Here is an 18,197-nt window from a genome sequence, read left to right as displayed (position 1 = left end):
TCACAGTGCAGGTTGGGAAAAGTATGTGAACCCTTGGATTTAATGACAGGTTGACCCTCCTTTGGCAGCAATAACCTCAACCAAACGTTTTCTGTAGTTGCAGATCAGATCTGCACAACGGTCAGGAGGAATTTTGGATCGTTCCTCTTTACAAAACTGTTTCAGTTCAGCAATATTCTTGGGATATCTGTTGTGAACAGCTCTCTTGAGGTCATGCCACAGCATCTCAATCGGGTTGAGGTCAGGACTCTGACTGGGCCACTCCAGAAGGTGTATTATCTTCTGTTGAAGCCATTCTGTTGTTGATTTACTTCTGTGTTTTAGGTCGTTGTCCTGTTGCATCACCCAACTTCTGTTGAGCTTCAATTGGAGGACAGATAGCCTTACATTCTCCTGCAAAATGTCTTGATAAACTTGGGAATTAATTTGTTGTTGACGATAGCAAGCTGAGGCAGCAAAGCAGCCCCAAACCATGATGCGCCCTCCATAATAGTTTACAGTTGGGATGAGGTTTTGATGTCGGTGTGCTGTGCCTTTTTCTCCACACAGTGTGTTTTCCTTCCAAACAACTCAACTGTAGTTTCATCTATCCACAGAATATTTTGTCAGTAGCACTGTGGAACATCCAGATACTCTTTTGCGATCTTCAGACGTGCAGCAATGTTTTTTTTGGACAGCAGTGGCTTCTTCCGTGGTGTCCTCCCATGAACACCATTCTTGTTTAGTGTTTTATGTAACGTAGACTCATCAACAGATGTTAGCATGTTCCAGAGATTTCTGTAAGTCTTTAGCTGACACTCTAGGATTCTTATTAACCTCATTGAGCGTTCTGCGCTGTGCTCTTGCAGTCATCTTTGCAGGACGGCCACTCCTAGGGAGAGTAGCAATAGTGCTGAACTTTCTCCGTTTATAGGCAATTTGTCTTTCTGTGGACTGATGAACATCAAGGCTTTTAGAGATACTTTTGTAACCCTTTCCAGCTTTATGCAAGTCCACAATTCTTAATCTTTGGTCTTCTGAGATCTCTTTTGTTTGAGGCATGGTTCACAACAGGCAATGCTTCTTGTGGATAGCAAACTAAAATGTTGAGTTTTTTTTTTGTTTTTTTTATAGGGCAAGGCATCTCTAACCAAAATCTCATTGATTGGACTCCAGGTTAGCTGACTCCTGACTCCAGTTATCTTTTGGAGAAGTCATTAGCCTAGGGGGTTTCACATACTTTTCCCAACCTACACTGGGAATGTTTAAATGATGTATTCAATCTCTATTGTTGTGACTTAGATGACGATCAGATAAAATTTTATGACCAATTTATGCAGAAATCCAGATCATTCTAAAGGGTTCACATACTTTTTCTTGCCACTGTACATTTTCTTTGTATGTCTGTGACGTGTTAGGAGAGCAAATGGACAAATGGATCAGATGTATTTAGTAATTTGACTATTCCCACCCCGCTATCTCCATCTCTCGCTCTCTTTAGGCTGTGATGAAGCCACCTGAGTTGAACCCCGAGACAGAGGAGAGTTTACCCACACGTCGCTCCCCCGAGGGGCCCGACCCCCCGGTCCTGACCGAGGTCAAGCCCCCCAACGACTCCCCCCTCGACCTGGAGTCGGTGGAGAAGAAGCTGGTCGCCGGGCGCTACAAGTCTGTGGTGAGTCTAAAATCACATCCCAACTCATGTGATCTCAGAACCGTGCAATTAAACACATTCAATCAACTGCCCCGCAAAAGCATTTGTTTTATATTTGCAGACTGGGTTGTCTCAGTCCATTTCAAACCTTTCATCCCATCAGCATCCACCCAGCATTGTGTGAGAACAGGAGCTATATTTCTATGAATGCAGAGCCACATCATCCACAGACACCTGAGGAGTGGCATGAAAGCTCAGCCCCGGGGAGCTCTCTGCGCTCAAAGTTCGAACACAGTTCACTGTCAGAGAGGGATGAGATGGAGAGCAGTGTGTCACTCACTCAGTGCGGTGTTTTCTCTCTTCTCTCTTTCAGCTTGAGTTCAGTGATGACATAGTGAAGATCATCCAGATGGCCATCAACTCAGACGGCGGGCAGCCAGAGAACAGGAAAGCCAATAGCATGGTCAAGTCCTTCTTTATCCGGGTGAGGAGAGCCAACAGGAATTAGCCTACAGAGAGCTTGCTCAGCCTCAGCTTCAGTAGTATGCTGAAGATGTGTGTGTGTGTGTGTATATATATATATTGCAAAAATTTAAGATTTTACTGAGTTACAGTTCATTTTTAGATTTTTTTTATTTAACGCATAAGGAAATCAGTCAATTGAAATAAATTCATTAGGCCCTAATCTATACATTTCACATAACTGGGAATACACCATTTGCCTCATGCAGTGCGACACATCTCCTTCGCATAGAGTTGATCAGGCTGTTGATTGTGGCACGACAATGGGCCACAGGATCTCATCACAGTATCTCTGCGTTCAAATTGCCATCGATAAAATGCAATTGTGTTCGTTGTCCGTAGCTTATGCATGCCCATACCATAACTGCGCCGCCACCATGGCGCACTCTGTTCACAACGCTGACATCAGCAAACCGCTCGACCAAATGACGCCATACACCTGCTCTGCGGTTGTGAGGCCGGTTGGACGTACTGCCAAATTTTCTAAACGAAGTTTGAGTCGGTAGAGAAACATTCCATTCTCTGGCAACGGCTCTGGTGGACATTCCTGCAGTCAGCATGCACATTGCACGCTCCCTCAACTTGAGACATCTGTGGCATTGTGTTGTGACACAACTGCACATTTTAGAATGGCCTTTTGTTGTCCCCAGCACAAGGTGCACCTGTGTAATAATCATGCTCTTTAATCAGGTTTTTGATATGCCACACCTGTCAGGTAGATGGATTATCTTGGAAAATGATAGATGCTCATTAACAGGGATATAAATAAATTTGTGCACAATTTGGGAGAAATAAGCTTTTTGTGCATATGGAATATTAATAGGATATTTTATTCCAGCTCATGAAACATGGGACCAACACTTTACATGTTCCATTTTATATTTTTGTTCAGTATAGTAGTATTCACCCTGATTTGACTCCACTGGTTGACATGCTGCTTCCCAAATGGTAGGGTAATACTTTTGACCAGGAGCCAGTGCACTATGTGGGGCGTAAGGTGTCATTTGGGATGAAGTTTTAGCTGTTTGCTTTTTTTGCTAATTGAGTCATTTTGGGTTATGGTAAGACAGTGGTGCTAAGCTCTTGACATAGTTTAAGTTATATTCTTAAACTATTTAACAAATTCCCAGGTCCCAGACTGTACCTTTTTTTTTTTTTCTTTAAGGGACCAATGTATCTGCTTTTATCTCCATATCAAATCATTTCTGTGTAACAATTTAAGTGCCTTGCTGGGTTTTCAATTAAAATGGTACATTAATAAACAAAAATAGCTTCTTAGCAAAGGGACATTTCTCAAGCAAGAATTTGGCCAGGAATGTCAGTGGTCTGAGTGGGGAAGGGAAAACTGAAAATGAGCTGTTATTGGCAGAGAGGTTTGTGACTGACTCTTATTGGTCTATGAACTAATTTACCGCATGGCGACATTACCATGGAAGGCCAAAACTCCATCCCACCAAAACAGGCTGACATTTCAGGTGGTCTTTTCAAACCGCTCTTACACCAAAATGGCATTTTCATCATTTTCACAGTATTACTACACCACCTCATAGTGTAGAAATGTGGGCCTATAATGTCTATTTTTCCCCGTCTCTGTTGCAGCAAATGGAGCGCTTATTCCCTTGGTTCAAAGTCAAGGAGTCCAGATTCTGGGAAACGCACAAATTCTCCACCAAGTGAGTGTTAACAGCAACATATCAATGAGATTACACAAGAGAATAATAGACCGGTACACATGCTGCCTGTCACATTAATGATTCATGTGGAAATGACAAACTGAATTATTGTTACAGTAGCTTATGTCTTAAGTGAACTTAACTTTTCAATGTTCTCGCTGATACATAGGGGCCTACAACGCATGGGAGGATCTGTGCAAACAAATGACACTGACTGACCTGCTCGAGGAGCCAAGTCCATCTGAATGTTTAGATCTCTTCTTGCCGTAGATCATGAATTGTGCATCCTTCCGCTTCCTTTGTGAGAACGGGGGCCAGCCCGTGTCCCTTTTGACATAATATGAGCTTTGAACACTCCTCTGTGGTCGCCCTGCGGTTTTAGCCGCGCCGATTTTAGTCCTGCCTTTCAACCCCATTTGTTGATTTAAATATTTGAAGTGCGCGTAGCAGCTATTTCTCAATACCAGAAACGCATATAGTAACTTGGAACACCCCAAGAAAACATTCCCAAATCAAAAACTCATCTGGATTTTTATAATACTGTAATATTGTTCTGTAAATTTGGTTTGAGGTTTTCTCCAAATCAGCTCTAACTACGGAAACAGTCCGACAAAGCCTCGCGGTCAGCATTGCACAGTGAGGAATTAAAAAGTCATGCTCACCCTTCATATACTCGGGATTTTGTTTTTTTAAGAAACAACTTGTGGCTTAGTAGTATGGAGCTAGCTAGCAATTGCATAGGAAGTGTTGCTGCACCCTCCCACACAAAGCTTGGCCATCTTGAATAAAAATGCAAGTGCCCGTGTGCCTCTATAGCAACGCAAATTTAACACTTCGGAAAAAGTGCGATACATTTGTAAGAATGAGGCTGACAAATTGGGCGTCAACTCGTCAATCTGCGGGGCACAACGATGGAAGGGGGGCTTCAGCGAAGCATTGCTTTTCAAAGTGGATGCTGTCCCTACCAACAACGTGGCTTATAAAGTATTAAAAACAGCCAGCAGAGAGCGCATTATTCAAGGCTTCACCGTGTAAGTGAATGAGCTAGCTTATTACAACCAACTAATTCCAGCATGACCGCAAAAATGGAAGAGCCAAGTCGAAGGGGGAGGAAGTAAGGAACTTGTCTGTCAGCCTTGCATTAAAGACCAAAATTGGCTAAAGAAAATGGTGATGAAATAATACTAGTTTAATTTAAGGACCCAAAAATTGACAGCTGCTCCATACAGGTTGCAAAATGGTTGAAGAGATTTTCCATGTACTGATTCCATGGCACATGGTTTATGAACTGATACACAAAACAATGCTGGATTCTCAAAGCTTCATTTTTCAATTTCAATTATTATACAAAATTCTTTCAGTAATGATATATGGGATATAACCTCCCCAGCTCTGCAGATTGAGCTGCGAAGAGACAGAATCATTAGATTATTAGTTTTGGAACTGTCCATTTGTAGCTTGTTTTTGGTCGCAGGTCCAGGAATGGCTGAAGAATTGCAACATTAACCTGGAACTAACTGCAAATAGCACTGCTGGGTGATTTAAAAAAAAAAAAAAAAAAAGTCAATCGATGAATAATACTCTTGTCAAAAATGTTTCTTTAACTTACAAAATGTAGAATCTATGAGAATGGAAAGGTTCAGAACTTTTGTGAAACAGCGCAGTTGAAAAATGGATGGGACTAAAAACAAACACAAGATAACTATTGTAAACTGCATCTGTAAAATGTATATAATATGTATAAGCTGGAAGTAGAAGCCTTAGTTGTTGTCCATTAGTTTACTCCTAATTAGGCGAGGGATCAAATCTAATCCAATTGTATTTCACATGTGCTGAATACAACAGGTGTAGACCTCAGAATGAAATGCTTACTTACAAGCCCTTAACCATCAATGCAGTTTTAAGAAAAATAAGTGTTAAGTAAAAAATAGAGTAAAATAACAGTAGTGAGGCTATATACAGGGGTACTGGTACAGAGTCAATGTGCGGGGGCTCAGGTTAGTCGAGGTAGTTGAGGTAATATGTAGGTAGAGAACCAGAGAGTAGCAGCAGTGGTAAAAGAGGGGGTGGGGGGGACAATGAAAATAGTCTGGGTAGCTGTTCAGGAGTCTTATGGCTTGCAGGTAGAAGTTGTTAAGACTTGGCGCTCTAGTACAGCTTGTCGTGCGGTAGCAGAGAGGACAGTCTATGACTAGGGTGGCTGGAGTCTTTGACCATTTTTAGGGCCTTCCTCTGACACAGCCTGGTATAGAGGTCCTGGATGGCAGGAAGCAGTGATGTACTGGGCCTACGTACTACCCTCTCTAGTGCTGTGCGGTCAGAGTCTGAGCAATTGCCATATCCGGTGGTGATGCAACCAGCCAGGATGCTCTCGATGGTGCAGCTGTAGAACTTTTTGAGGCTCTGAGGACCCATGCCAAATCTTTTCAGTTTCCTGAGGGGGAATAGGCTTTGTCGTGCCCTCTTCACGACTGTCTTGGTGTGTTTGGACCATGATAGTTTGTTGGTGATGTGGACACCAAGGAACTTGAAGCTCTCAACCAGCTCCACTACAGCCCCGTCGATGAGAATTGGGGCATGCCCGGTCCTCCTCCTCCTGTCATCCACAATAATCTCCTTTGTCTTGATCACTTGGAGGTAGATGTTGCTATCCTGGCACCACACGGCCAGGTCTCTGACCTTCTCCCTATAGGCTGTTTCATGGTTCTCGGGGATCAGGCCTACCACTTGTTTGTCGTCTGCAAACTTAATGATGGTGTTGGAGTCATGCCTGGCCATGCTGTCATGGGTTAACAGAGTACAGGAGGACTGAGCACACACCCAAGAGGGGCCCCCATGTTGAGTATTAGCATGGCAGATGTTGTTGCCTACCCTTACCACCTGGGGGCGGCCCTTCAGGAATTCCAGGATCCAGTTGCAGGAGGTGTTTAGTCCCAGGCTCCTTAGCTTAGTAATGAGCTTTGAAGGTACTACAGTGTTGAACCCTGAGCTGTAGTCAATGAATTGCATTCTCATGTTGGTGTTCCTTTTGTCCAGGTGGGAAAAGGCAGTGTGAGGTGCTTCAACAAAGTACTGAGTGAAGGGTCTGAATATTTCGATATTTTTTAAATATTTTTTTATATGGGTTGTTGTGTGTTGATTGAAGGGGGAAAAACTATTTGAATCAGTTTTAGAATAAGGCTGTAACTGAATACTTTATCAATGCACTGTATATTAGTTACTAAACAGAACCAACTACATAAATATCTGATAGGGTCCATTATCTACTACCTGGCCTTTTTTGTGTTTTGGCTAATTAAAGTTGTAACCCCAATTTAGTGAGTCGTTCAGAAGATTATAAACGGTTAGATTATAATTTACATTTTGGATTGTCTGCGCTCTTGAAAATTTACCAAATGCATTGCTTTGGGGTATAACAGTTGTGTTTGAGAATTATTTCAATCCGTGTTAGCCCCTGTTCAGGTCTGCTCTTGCTGTACTTTCTTGAAGTACTGTATTCACTGATCTAAATTGACATAATTGGTGAAATCAATGCAGTGAAAAACTTGCTTTCACCGATTCAATGTTAACCCTTCAAGACTGGAAGGCCGGAAGGATGCATTTATAAAGGATTCAAACCGGGTCTGAGTCTACCTGTCTGTTTTTCTTGCAGCAGTGGCCTCCTCCCCAACGCTGTGCTGCCCCCCTCCCTGGACCACAACTACGCCCAGTGGCAGGAGCGCGAGGAGATCGCCCGCGCCGGGCAGCCCCTCCTCAGGAAGAAGATCATCCCGGCCCCTTGCCCCAAGACCCCCGGAGAGCCCGACTCCCCCCCGCCGCCCCGGCCTCTACTTCCTCAAACACCCCCTATGCTCCACGGTGAGTCTGCTCAACACAACTATAGGGCAACACCTAGGGACAAAAGTAGTGCACCGTTCCCTATATACTATATAGGGAATATGGTGCCATTTGGCTTACACACCTACACTAAGTATTTAATGGATACACTTTCTGATACTGTTTCAGTTGCAGGAAATGATGTGTTTGTGGCTTGCTTTCTTGTCTCTCTCAGACCTGAGCTGTGAAGACAGTCCTGAGCTGCTCCCACCCCCTGGCGTCAGCGACAACCGCCAATGTGTGCTGTGTCTGAAGTACGGAGATGATAACACCAACGTAAGTCAAAGTTGTGCTAAACGCCACCTTAGCAGTCGCGATTAGTCGTGGTACAGCTCTTGATCGTGTTCTTTGTGCTTGTGTCTGGTTTCAGGAGGGCGGCAGGCTGCTGTACATCGGACAGAACGAGTGGACCCACGTGAACTGTGCCCTGTGGTCAGCCGAGGTGTTCGAAGATGATGATGGCTCTCTGAAAAACGTCCACATGGCCGTGATCCGAGGGAAACAGTTGGTAAGACTAATAAACCAAAATACCCATTTGTACGAGATGTACAGTGCTTTCGGAAAATATTCAGACCCCTTAGTATAAAGTTGATTTAAAACAACAAAGTCCTCCGCAATCTACACACAATACCCCATAATGACAAAGCGAAAACGGGTTATTAGAAATGTTTGCTAAATTTATTATAAAATAAATAAAAATTAACTTATTTAGATAAGTATTCAGACCCTTTGCTATGAGACTAAATTGAGCTCAGGTGCATCCTATTGATCATCCTTGAGATGTTTCTACAACTTGATTGGAGTCCACCTGTGGTAAACTCAATTGGTTGGACATGATTTGGAAAGGCACACACCTGTCTATACAAGTTCCCACAGGTAACAGTGTATGTTAGACCAAAAACCAAGCCATGAGGTCGAAGGAATTGTCCGTAGAGCTCAGAGACAGGATTGTGTCGAGGCACAGCTCTGGGGAAGGGTACCAAAACATTTATGCAGTATTGAAGGTCCCCAAGAACACAGTGGCCTCCATCATTCTTAAATGGAAGAAGTTTGGAACCACCAAGACTCTTCCCAGAGCAGGCCACTTGGCCAAAATCAGGGGAGAAGGGTTTTGGTCAGGGAGGTGACCAAGAACCCTATGGTCACTCTGACAGAGCTCCAGAGTTCCTCTATGGAGATGGGAGAACCTTCCAGAAGGACAACCATCTCTGTAGCACTCCACCAATCAGGCCTTTATGGTAGAGTGGCCAGACGGAAGCCACTCCTTAGTAAAAGGCACAGCCCGCTTGGAGTTTACCAAAAGGCACCTAAAGGAATCTCAGACCATGAGAAACAAGATCCTCTGGTCTGATGAAAACAAGATTGAGCTCTTTTGCCTGAATGCCAAGCGTCACGTCTGGAGGAAACCTGGCACCATCCTAAGGGTAAAGCATGGTGGTGGCAGCATCATGCTGTGGGGATGTTTTTCAGCAGCAGGGACTGGGAGACTAGTCAGGGTCACAGCGAAGATGAACGGAGCAATGTAGAGATCCTTGATGAAGGATTTTGGGCTCCCGAGTAGCGCAGCAGTCTAAAAAAACTGCAACTCGGTGCAAGAGGCGTCACTATAGTACCTGGTTCGAATCCAGGCTGTATCACATCTGGCCGTGATTGGGAGTCCCATAGGGCGGTGCACAATTGTCCCAGTGTCGTCCGGGTTTGGATGGAGTAGGCAGTCATTGTAAATAAGAATTTGTTCTTAACTGACTTGCCTAGTTTATTTAATAAAGTTAAATAAAATAAAACATTTAAAAAATGTTTAATGAAAACCTGCTCAGGACCTCAGACTGGGGCAAAGGTTCACCTTCCAACAGGACAATGACCCTAAGCACACAGCCAAGACAACGCAGGAGTAGCTTCGGGACAAGTCTCTGAATGTCCTTGAGTAGCCCAGCCGGAGCCCGGACTTGAACCCGATCAAACATCTCTGGTAAGACCTGAAAATAGCTGTGCTTCAATGCTCCCCATCCAACCTGACAGAGCTTGAGATGATCTGCAGAGAAGAATAGGAGTAACTCCCCAAATACAGGTGTGCCAAGCTTGTAGCATCATACCCAAGAAGACTCGAAGCTGGAATTGCTACCAAAGGTGCTTCAACAAAGTACTGAGTAAGGGTCTTAATACTTTTGTAAATGTGATATTTCAGTTTTTTTCATTCTAAACCTATTTTTGCTTTGTCATAATGGAGTATTGTGTGTAGATTGAGGGGAAAACATTTTTAAATACATTTTAGAATAACGCTTTATCGTAAATTTCTTTGGGAAAAAGTCAAGGGGTCTGAATACTTTGCGAAAGTACTGTTTATTCTTAGTAAATGGATATTCTTTCTTTTGTATAAATAGTGTATATTAATTTAGTATGTGGACACCCCTTAAAATGTAGTGGATTCGGCTGTTTCAGCCACGGGTTGCTGACAGGTGTGTAAAATCGAACGAAAAGCCATGCAATCTCCATAGACAAACATTGCTCTAGAATGGCCTTACTGAAGAGCTCAGTGACTTTCAACGTGGCACCGTCATATGATGCCACCTTTCATCAGTTTGTCAGTTGGAGCAGTGGAAATGCGTTCTCTGGAGTGGTGAATCGTGCTTCACCATCTGGCAGTCCGACGGACAAATCTGGGTTTGACGGATGCCAGGAGAACGCTACCTTCCCAATGCATCGTGCCAACTGTAAAGTTTGGTGGAGGAATGGTTCATGGTTAGGGCCCTTAGGTTCGGCGAAGGGAGATCTTAACGCTACAGCATACAATGATATTGTAGACAATTCTGTGCTTCCAGCTTTTGGGAAGGCCCTTTTCCTGTTTCAGCATGACAATGCCCCTGTGCACAAAGCGAGGTCCATACAGAAATGGTTTGTTGAGATCGGTCTGGGAGAACATGACTGGCTTGCACGGGGCCCTAAACTCAACCCCATCAAGTACCTTTTGGGATGAATTGGAACACCGGCTGCGAGCCAGGCCTAATCGCCCAACATCAGTGCCCGACCTCACTAATACTCTTGTGGCTAAATGGAAGTAAGTCCCCGCAGCAATGTTCCAACATTTAGTGGAAAACCTTCCCAGAAGAGTGGAGGCTGGTATAGCAGCAAAGGGGGGACCAAATCCATATTAATGCCCATGATTTTGGAATGAGAGGTTTGACAAGCATGGTCATGTAGTGTATGTTTCACTTGAAAACGCATGTTGCCATTACTTGATTTTGTGCATCATTTACATTGTCTTCTATTATGCATGCTCTTGATACTAAATATATGAAAGTCTTTAAATAAACATTTTTTAATCATATATTTATTACTCAAATGACCTTGAGTCTGTGTTGATTATCTATGTCTAATGGCAGTGTCCTGTGATGTTTGTTTTTCCTCTCGGCAGCGCTGCGAGAACTGCCAACGTCCTGGCGCAACAGTGGGCTGCTGCTTGACCTCCTGCACCAGAAACTACCACTTCATGTGCGCCCGGCAGCGCCACTGTGTCTTCCTGGAGGACAAGAAGGTCTACTGCCAGCGCCACCGTGACCTCATCAAAGGAGAGGTGAGACGCAAAGCAGAACTCCTTCCTTATCTTCTCCAGCCCACCTCCCTTACCCACCTGCAGCATCACACATAAACAAACATCTAGAAGATACCTTAACTTTACAGATAAAAATGTTGATTCAATGTCCGTTTTTTTTTTTTTTTTTAAAGCTCTGGCTTACTGGTAAAAGGTAAAAACAACATGCATGCAGTTAGTCCGTATCTATCGAAATTATACTGCAGAATGGGTCAAACTGAGGTCAAGGTGAGGAGAAGGGCACACTTGTAGGTACTTCGTTTGAAATGCATGACTTCCTTGCCCAGGTGGTGTCAGAGTCTGGCTTCGAGGTCACGCGGAGGATCCTGGTGGACCTGGAGGGGATCAGCTTGCGGAGGAAGTTCCTGACCGGCCTTCAGCCGGAGAACATCCACATGATGATAGGTGCGTATGTTTATATTATTCCCCCCCTCACAGCCATATATAGAGATCTATATGGACTAGTCCCAAACAGCACCCTATTTCCTATTTATTGCATTACTTTTGACCAGGACCCATAGGGCTCTGGTCAAAAGTAGTGTACTATATAGAGAATAGGGTGCCGTTTGGGATGCACCCTACATATGGCTCTGCTTGCTGTCTGTAACCTCTCCCTGGGACCCCCAGCCGTTATCTGATCATATTTGATCTATTCCAGAGCTATGCAGCACACCTGATTTTTTTTTCAAATGGTAAACTGATCATCAAGTCCTTGAATTAGGTGAATAAGCTGTGCTATTTCAGGGCTTTCCCAAAGTAGTGAAACGGCCAGGGGCGTTCGGAGTTTTGAGACACTAGCAGGCCCAACAAACATGTTTCTGAATGGCCTCCTTGGATTGGGGGTTGTATTTTATTTATTTATTTATTTATTTATTTTTCTTCCATCGCAGGCTCCATGACCATCGATTGCCTTGGAATACTGACCGAGCTCTCGGATTGCGAGCGCAAACTCTTCCCCATCGGCTACCAGTAAGTACACACAGTGCTGCGCCTGTCTTTTATGTGAAGTAGTCAGTGCAACAGAAGACTCATAAATTTGCTGGTTTCTGTCACCACAGGTGTTCCAGGGTATACTGGAGCACTCTAGACGCCCGGAAGCGTTGTGTCTACACCTGCAGGATCCTGGTGTGTCGTCCTACTGTGGTGGAGCCCGACCTGAAGAGTGCTCTTCCAGAGGAGAACCGCACCATCTCCCACAGCCCTTTTATGCCCATCTTAGGTGTGTGAGCCAGAATGCTGCATCACTACATTATTCATTGCGGCACTGCATTTGGTCTAGTTTGTAGCCGGCGTGTAAACGCATTCAATACGTTTATTTTATCACGTGCACAGGGTACAGCAGGCGTAAACAGTACAGTGAAATGCTTACTTGCAAGCTCTTCCTCCAAAATGCAGGATTCTGAAGAATTGATTGCATTAAACTTTTCATTGACAGATAAAGTCCTGTCTCCGGTGCCCGACCCTTTTGACTCTCTGAAGCCCTCCAATCGCCTGTCCCTGCTGCCCTCCAGCCCCAATCCTCCTAAAGTTTACACACGGAACAGGCACCCAAGCTACCCTCCGTGCCAGCGCTCCCCTGGCTCCAGACCACTTCCATCCCCAGGTATCTTCAAACTCTTTACCCCATTTACCTCAAACTGTCATTGTAAACTCCCATTCACACGTGGAGACATGCTGCATGGTAAAATGTGTTTATGTCCATGTTTTGCAGGCGGATCCTCTCAGTCGGCCCATGAGATTGTGACGGTGGGGGACCCCCTTCTGAGTTCCGGCCTAAGGAGCATCGGCTCCCGGCGCCACAGCACCTCTTCCCTCTCCCCCCAGCCCAGACAGAAGGTAGTCTCCCCTCCACAGGCTGGGGTGGCTGCCGCCATGAACCAATTGGCCCTGCTCTCTTCTTCCACCCCACCCCCTGTGCTTTCCTCTTCCTCTGCCTCCAGAGACCTGGGTCTAAGGGATACGGAGAAGCCGCCCGCCAGCGGAGTCCGAACGCAGAGCCGCGAGACTAGCTCACTCAGCCCTGGAGGTCAACACAGACACCACCACAGCATCTCTGAGATGAAGACAGACGGTGGGAAAGAAAGTGCGCCTGGCAAGCAGGCTGTGGGAGAGAACCCCAAACTTTCCCCAATGGCCCCAGGGATGGCAGGAGCGAGCCAGGCCTCCCCACCACCAGGTACAGGTCTCCTGACAGGGCACCAAAGGGCCAGCAACAGCAAATCCCAGGCGGAGAAGGGGAAGCAGGGCGGGAAGGTCCCAGACCTGTCGGCTGGCGTCACGCTCCTCTCCCGCCACTGTGTCACCACGACCCTGTCCAAGGACAGAGGTGGTGGTAGTAGTAGCTGCAACCCGGCCAAGGAGGGAAGTGTGACCTTGGCGCAAGCCTCTAAAGATTCTGGGAAATTGGGGTATCCTCAGCCCCTGTTCCACAAAAGCGTTGGGAGGAAGTCCCAGGACTATCTGTCGGGGCCAGCCCCTGCCGTCGCCATGAAGCCCCTGTGGTCTTCGGGGGCCGAGGATGACGTCATCAAACGGAGCTCCCAAGCCGCCCCGGCTGTTCCCTCCAGCCACTCGGCCGCCACCACCAAAGACAAGCACTCCAAAGTCCGAACAATCGACAGCCGAGAGGCATCTAAAGAGAGGGAGAAGACCCCTCAGAACAGCAACAAGAACCCCACGCTCAACAACAACAATGCTAAAGAGACTGGTGGAACCACTAACGCTCCAACCCCGACCTCTCAGAACTGCAACAGCAAGGCTGCAACCCTCAGCAACAACACCAAAGCCATTGGCAAGCAGGAGGTGGAAAAGCTGGAGAATCAGGGAAAAGGGCGATCTTCAAAGAGCAGGGAGAGATTCTCCAGTCCTGAGAAGAACAGCTCCAGCCTAGAGGCCATCAAGCCGCCCAGGTTAGCCTCGGAGAGAAGCATGAGGGCTTCACAGGTTCAAGCAAGAGTAACAGCCAACGAAGTCGCGGCCGCTAGAGACAAAAAGCGGGCTATAGTCAAGGCGTCCCTGACGCCGCTGAAGACCGACCCGAACGGGACTAACACCGTGAGCGCTTCCTCTGACTCCTGCACCACCACTTCCATCTGTCCAGTGGGCCTGGAGGGACCCCCCCACCGCAGGTCTTCCTGCTCCACACTCTTCTCTCCGTCGGCCTGCTCGGAGAGCTCAGAATCGAACAGCCCGCCACTGCACCCGGAGGACCGCGAGGAGAAGCGCCTCCTGGCTCGCTGCACCGAGCACGAGGGGACCAGCGACAGGGATGACCATGCCTTGCTGGAGGAGGAAGGCGGCGACGGGGACAAACGCCACGAGGACGACAGTGACTGCTCGGGCTCGGCCAAGCGACGTTACCCAAGGCGCAGCGCCAGGGCCCGCTCCAACATGTTCTTCGGCCTGACTCCTTTCTACGGGGTGCGCTCCTATGGAGAGGAGGATATCCCTTTCTACAGCAGCAGCGGGGACGGGCCTGGGAAGAGGAAGGCTGGGGGCAGTAGGCGCTCGGCCGAAGGCCAAGTGGACGGGGCGGACGATAGGAGTAACTCCTCCTCAGGGGACAGCGGAGAAGAAGAGGAAGGGGGATTCAACCAGTGTTCCAACAAGGATCCATACTATTACAACTTCACCCGCACCATCATCAACCCCGGCCCTGTGATGCCCTCAATCGAGGGGATTGACCAGTGCCTGGGGAGGGGCTCTCAGCTGCAACGCTTCCTGAAGAATGAGAAGGAGGAGAGGGTTGTCGCTGCTGTGGATGGAGTTCCCACCCGGAGCCTCCTGAGCCACCAGCAGATTGGCCAGCTGGACGGCGTTGACGACAGCTCAGAGAGTGATGCCAGCGCGAGCACCACCAACACCACCACCACGGCCACCGCAGCGTCCTCTTCCCACAAGAGCACAGGAAAAAGGAAGGGCAGAGAGAGGCACATGGAGAAGCTGGAGCGTGACTCTGGGAAGGAGGCGGACAACAGCAGCGGAGGGGGTGGGAGCAGTGGTAGCAGTAGCAACAACAGCCGAGAAGGCAGGAAGAGCCAGAAGGACAGCTCTCTCCCTCTGGGTGGGGTGAAGTCGTCCCAAAGACAGGACCCCCTGGAGGCCCAGCTCTCACTTAGCACTGACCTGCTCAAGTCAGACTCAGACAACAACAACAGTGACGACTGCGGCAACATCCTGCCGTCGGACATCATGGAGTTTGTCCTCAACACGCCCTCCATGCAGGCCCTCGGGCAGCAGCCTGAGGCCTCCTCCTCCGAGCTCCTCTCCCTGGACGAGGGCTATGGGGTGGGCGTCAACCGCCGCAAAGACATCCTCTTCGAGGACTTCCCTCAGCCGCTGGCCAGTGCTGAGCCCGTGGAGAGTGGGGTGAGCACGTCCATCTCGGTCGAAGAGCCATATGGTCTGCCTCTGGAGCTGCCCTCTGACCTTTCTGTCCTGACCACTCGCAGCCCCACGGTCAACAACCAGAACCATGGCGGCCTCATCTCAGAGGGCTCCGAACGCACCATACTGTCCCTGGCAGCCTCTGACGATACCATCGCAGAGAAAGGAGGCGAGGACAAGCAGCAGAGAGGAGGGGCCGGTGTGTCCCCTGAGAGCCAGCAGGAAGGAAGTGGAGGTAGCCGAGAATCTCAGGTAAGAAAAGGCCACATGACCCCGGAGCAGTTTGAGCATATCACCAGTCCCTCCCTGGGCCAGGTGGTCGACGCAGATAACCAGGATCTGACCAGGAGCTCTGGGACCCCCGTTCTACCCAGCACCCCCACCCTGCCTCTCCAGGGACAGAAGTACATCCCTGCTGCCTCTTCAGTCAGCCCCGGACCCTCCCAGGTGGCCAGCATGTCTGTCCAGACCACCTCTCATTTAAAACCAGGCCCGGAAAAACTCATAGTGGTCAACCAGCATCTGCAACCCCTTTATGTCCTACAGACTCTCCCCAATGGTGTCACTCAGAAGATCCAGATCACCCCATCGGTCAGCGCAACAGGAGTGATGGATACCATGACTCTAACCACAGGGCTCACCACCGGGATAACAACCTCCCAGCCCATCTTTCCTGCTGGGGGTAAAGTGTTGGGCACCATGTCCCATCACCCTCAGATCCATACTTTCACCGGCACTACCCAGACGGGCTTCCAGCCTGGCATTCCCAGCACCACCTCTGGCCTCCTGATCGGGGTGCCCTCCCACGAGCCCCAGATCCTGGTGACCGAGGCCGGACGGAGGCACGACCTGGCGCCCAACGTGACCATTGTGTCCAGCGCCGCCTCCATCTCCACATCCTCGGCCGTGCTCGCGTCTGGACACGGCAAGAAGCGACCCATTTCCCGTCTCCAGCCGCGGAAGACCAAGAAACTAGCCCGCTCCAGGAGCCAGCCCACCCTGGCCCCGTCTGAGGTGAGACCCAACATGACTCTGATCAACCTGTCCTCGCCACAGATAGCCCAGTCCGGACTGGTCGAGCTGGGCACCCTGACCACGGCCGCCACCACTTCTCACCGCAATGTCCCCAACATTATCAAGAGACCCAAATCGGGAGTCATGTACTTTGAGCCCATCCAGCGGAGGAGGCCTCTTCCCAGTGGGCAGCCTAGCATCCTGGGCCACGACTCCTCCACCCACCTGCTGCCCTGCACTGTCTCGGGGCTCAACCCCAACCAGTCAGCAGTGCTGAACATGGTGTCCATGGCTCAGCCCAGCGGGCCCGGAGGCCTCATTGCGCCAGGCTCTGTCTCTCTCAGCACCCCGGTGCTCAGCTCTGCTGAAATCACGGGACCCATCAGCAGCCTCCTCTTCAAAGCCACCCCACACAACCTGGGCCTTCCGGAGCAACAGATGCTCCTCCAGTCTGGAGCACCTCTGATGTCTCAGCTGTGCAGCCCCGCCCAGACCTCCATCGCCAGCAGCATCTGTGTGATTCCCTCCCATCAGACCATCAGCATGTCCGTCAGCCAGCAGGTGGACCCGGAAAGCAGAGCTTTCCAGCGGCAACAACACCCGCCAAATGCTAGTGGACAACCTGTGGCTCTGGCCCCCAGCCCGGTCTCACAAGACTCTGGCAAGGGACATTTGGTTGGAGTGTTCCCCCAGAGTTCCCGCTCTCAAAGCTCAAGCGCCATGCCTATATCCAGGTCCTCATCAGAGCAGAAACAAGAGCTGAAGTGTAGCGCTGCAGCAACGGCATTTACGGGCTCTGGGAAAGGGAAGCAGAAAGCCAAGCGGATGAGGCAGAGTCCAGACAAGGCCAGCGGGAAGAAACACAAGGGTTGGCAGACAGAGCCTCCTCGGGAGACGCAGGGAGACCGGGCACCCTCCACTCCTGGGTAAGATTCTCACATAAAAGATAACTCATAAAAGATAAATCAACTAGGACTATACTGATTTCACTAAATGTGTGTTATTATACTATGGTTGCCACCTGCTACATCCATATTTGAATTCCCTCTACCACTGTAGCTCTAGAGAGCCAGTCTCTCCCGAGTCCATGGACACAGGCAAGCCCAGAGACAGGGGCACCTGCAAAAGGTAAGTAATGCAAGCTTGTCACCCATTTCCATTTCTATACTATTAATATGTCAATGGGTAATGTTTCTCCTGCTCTAACCAGTAAAACCAGTGAGTTCCCTGAGGAGAAAGGCGAGACCGCCGCTGGTTCTCTACTGGTGGCCACCCCTGACCAGGAGGGTAGCCGCAGGGACTCTTCTATGGACAGCAAGCCCAAGAAGGGACTCATCTTTGAGATATGCAGCGATGATGGCTTCCAGATCCGCTGCGAGAGTATCGAAGGTATCCAAAGTCCTGACCTTATCCTCTTGCTCTGTGTTTCCATGTAGCATGGTTATGACACTCAATGGTAGAAAACAGCTCTAAAGTTATTGAAGTGAATGTGTAACAGTCAAGA

The 18,197-nt window shown here is 48.5% G+C and overlaps 1 protein-coding gene across 5 annotated transcripts in view; it reads left to right on the top strand.

The window, feature by feature from the left end:
• Positions 1 to 18,197, top strand: part of kmt2a (lysine (K)-specific methyltransferase 2A) — a 54,851-nt gene that overhangs the window by 29,782 nt on the left and 6,872 nt on the right. For 4 of the 5 annotated variants that reach the window (XM_045703488.1, XM_045703487.1, XM_045703486.1 and 1 more), the window contains exons 15-28: positions 1,481 to 1,654; positions 2,007 to 2,117; positions 3,755 to 3,828; positions 7,481 to 7,686; positions 7,880 to 7,980; positions 8,075 to 8,212; positions 11,117 to 11,275; positions 11,581 to 11,698; positions 12,184 to 12,262; positions 12,352 to 12,512; positions 12,729 to 12,896; positions 13,005 to 17,619; positions 17,753 to 17,821; positions 17,904 to 18,082. In XM_045703488.1, the coding sequence (XP_045559444.1) occupies positions 1,481 to 1,654; positions 2,007 to 2,117; positions 3,755 to 3,828; positions 7,481 to 7,686; positions 7,880 to 7,980; positions 8,075 to 8,212; positions 11,117 to 11,275; positions 11,581 to 11,698; positions 12,184 to 12,262; positions 12,352 to 12,512; positions 12,729 to 12,896; positions 13,005 to 17,619; positions 17,753 to 17,821; positions 17,904 to 18,082 (6,352 nt within the window). The remainder of the gene's footprint in view (positions 1 to 1,480; positions 1,655 to 2,006; positions 2,118 to 3,754; positions 3,829 to 7,480; positions 7,687 to 7,879; positions 7,981 to 8,074; positions 8,213 to 11,116; positions 11,276 to 11,580; positions 11,699 to 12,183; positions 12,263 to 12,351; positions 12,513 to 12,728; positions 12,897 to 13,004; positions 17,620 to 17,752; positions 17,822 to 17,903; positions 18,083 to 18,197) is intronic. The other variant, XM_045703489.1, reaches the window with a different exon arrangement.

This window comes from Salmo salar, chromosome ssa20, assembly GCF_905237065.1.
Source record: "Salmo salar chromosome ssa20, Ssal_v3.1, whole genome shotgun sequence".
Taxonomy (NCBI): Eukaryota; Metazoa; Chordata; class Actinopteri; order Salmoniformes; family Salmonidae; genus Salmo; species Salmo salar.
This window is presented reverse-complemented; position numbering and strand designations above follow the sequence as displayed.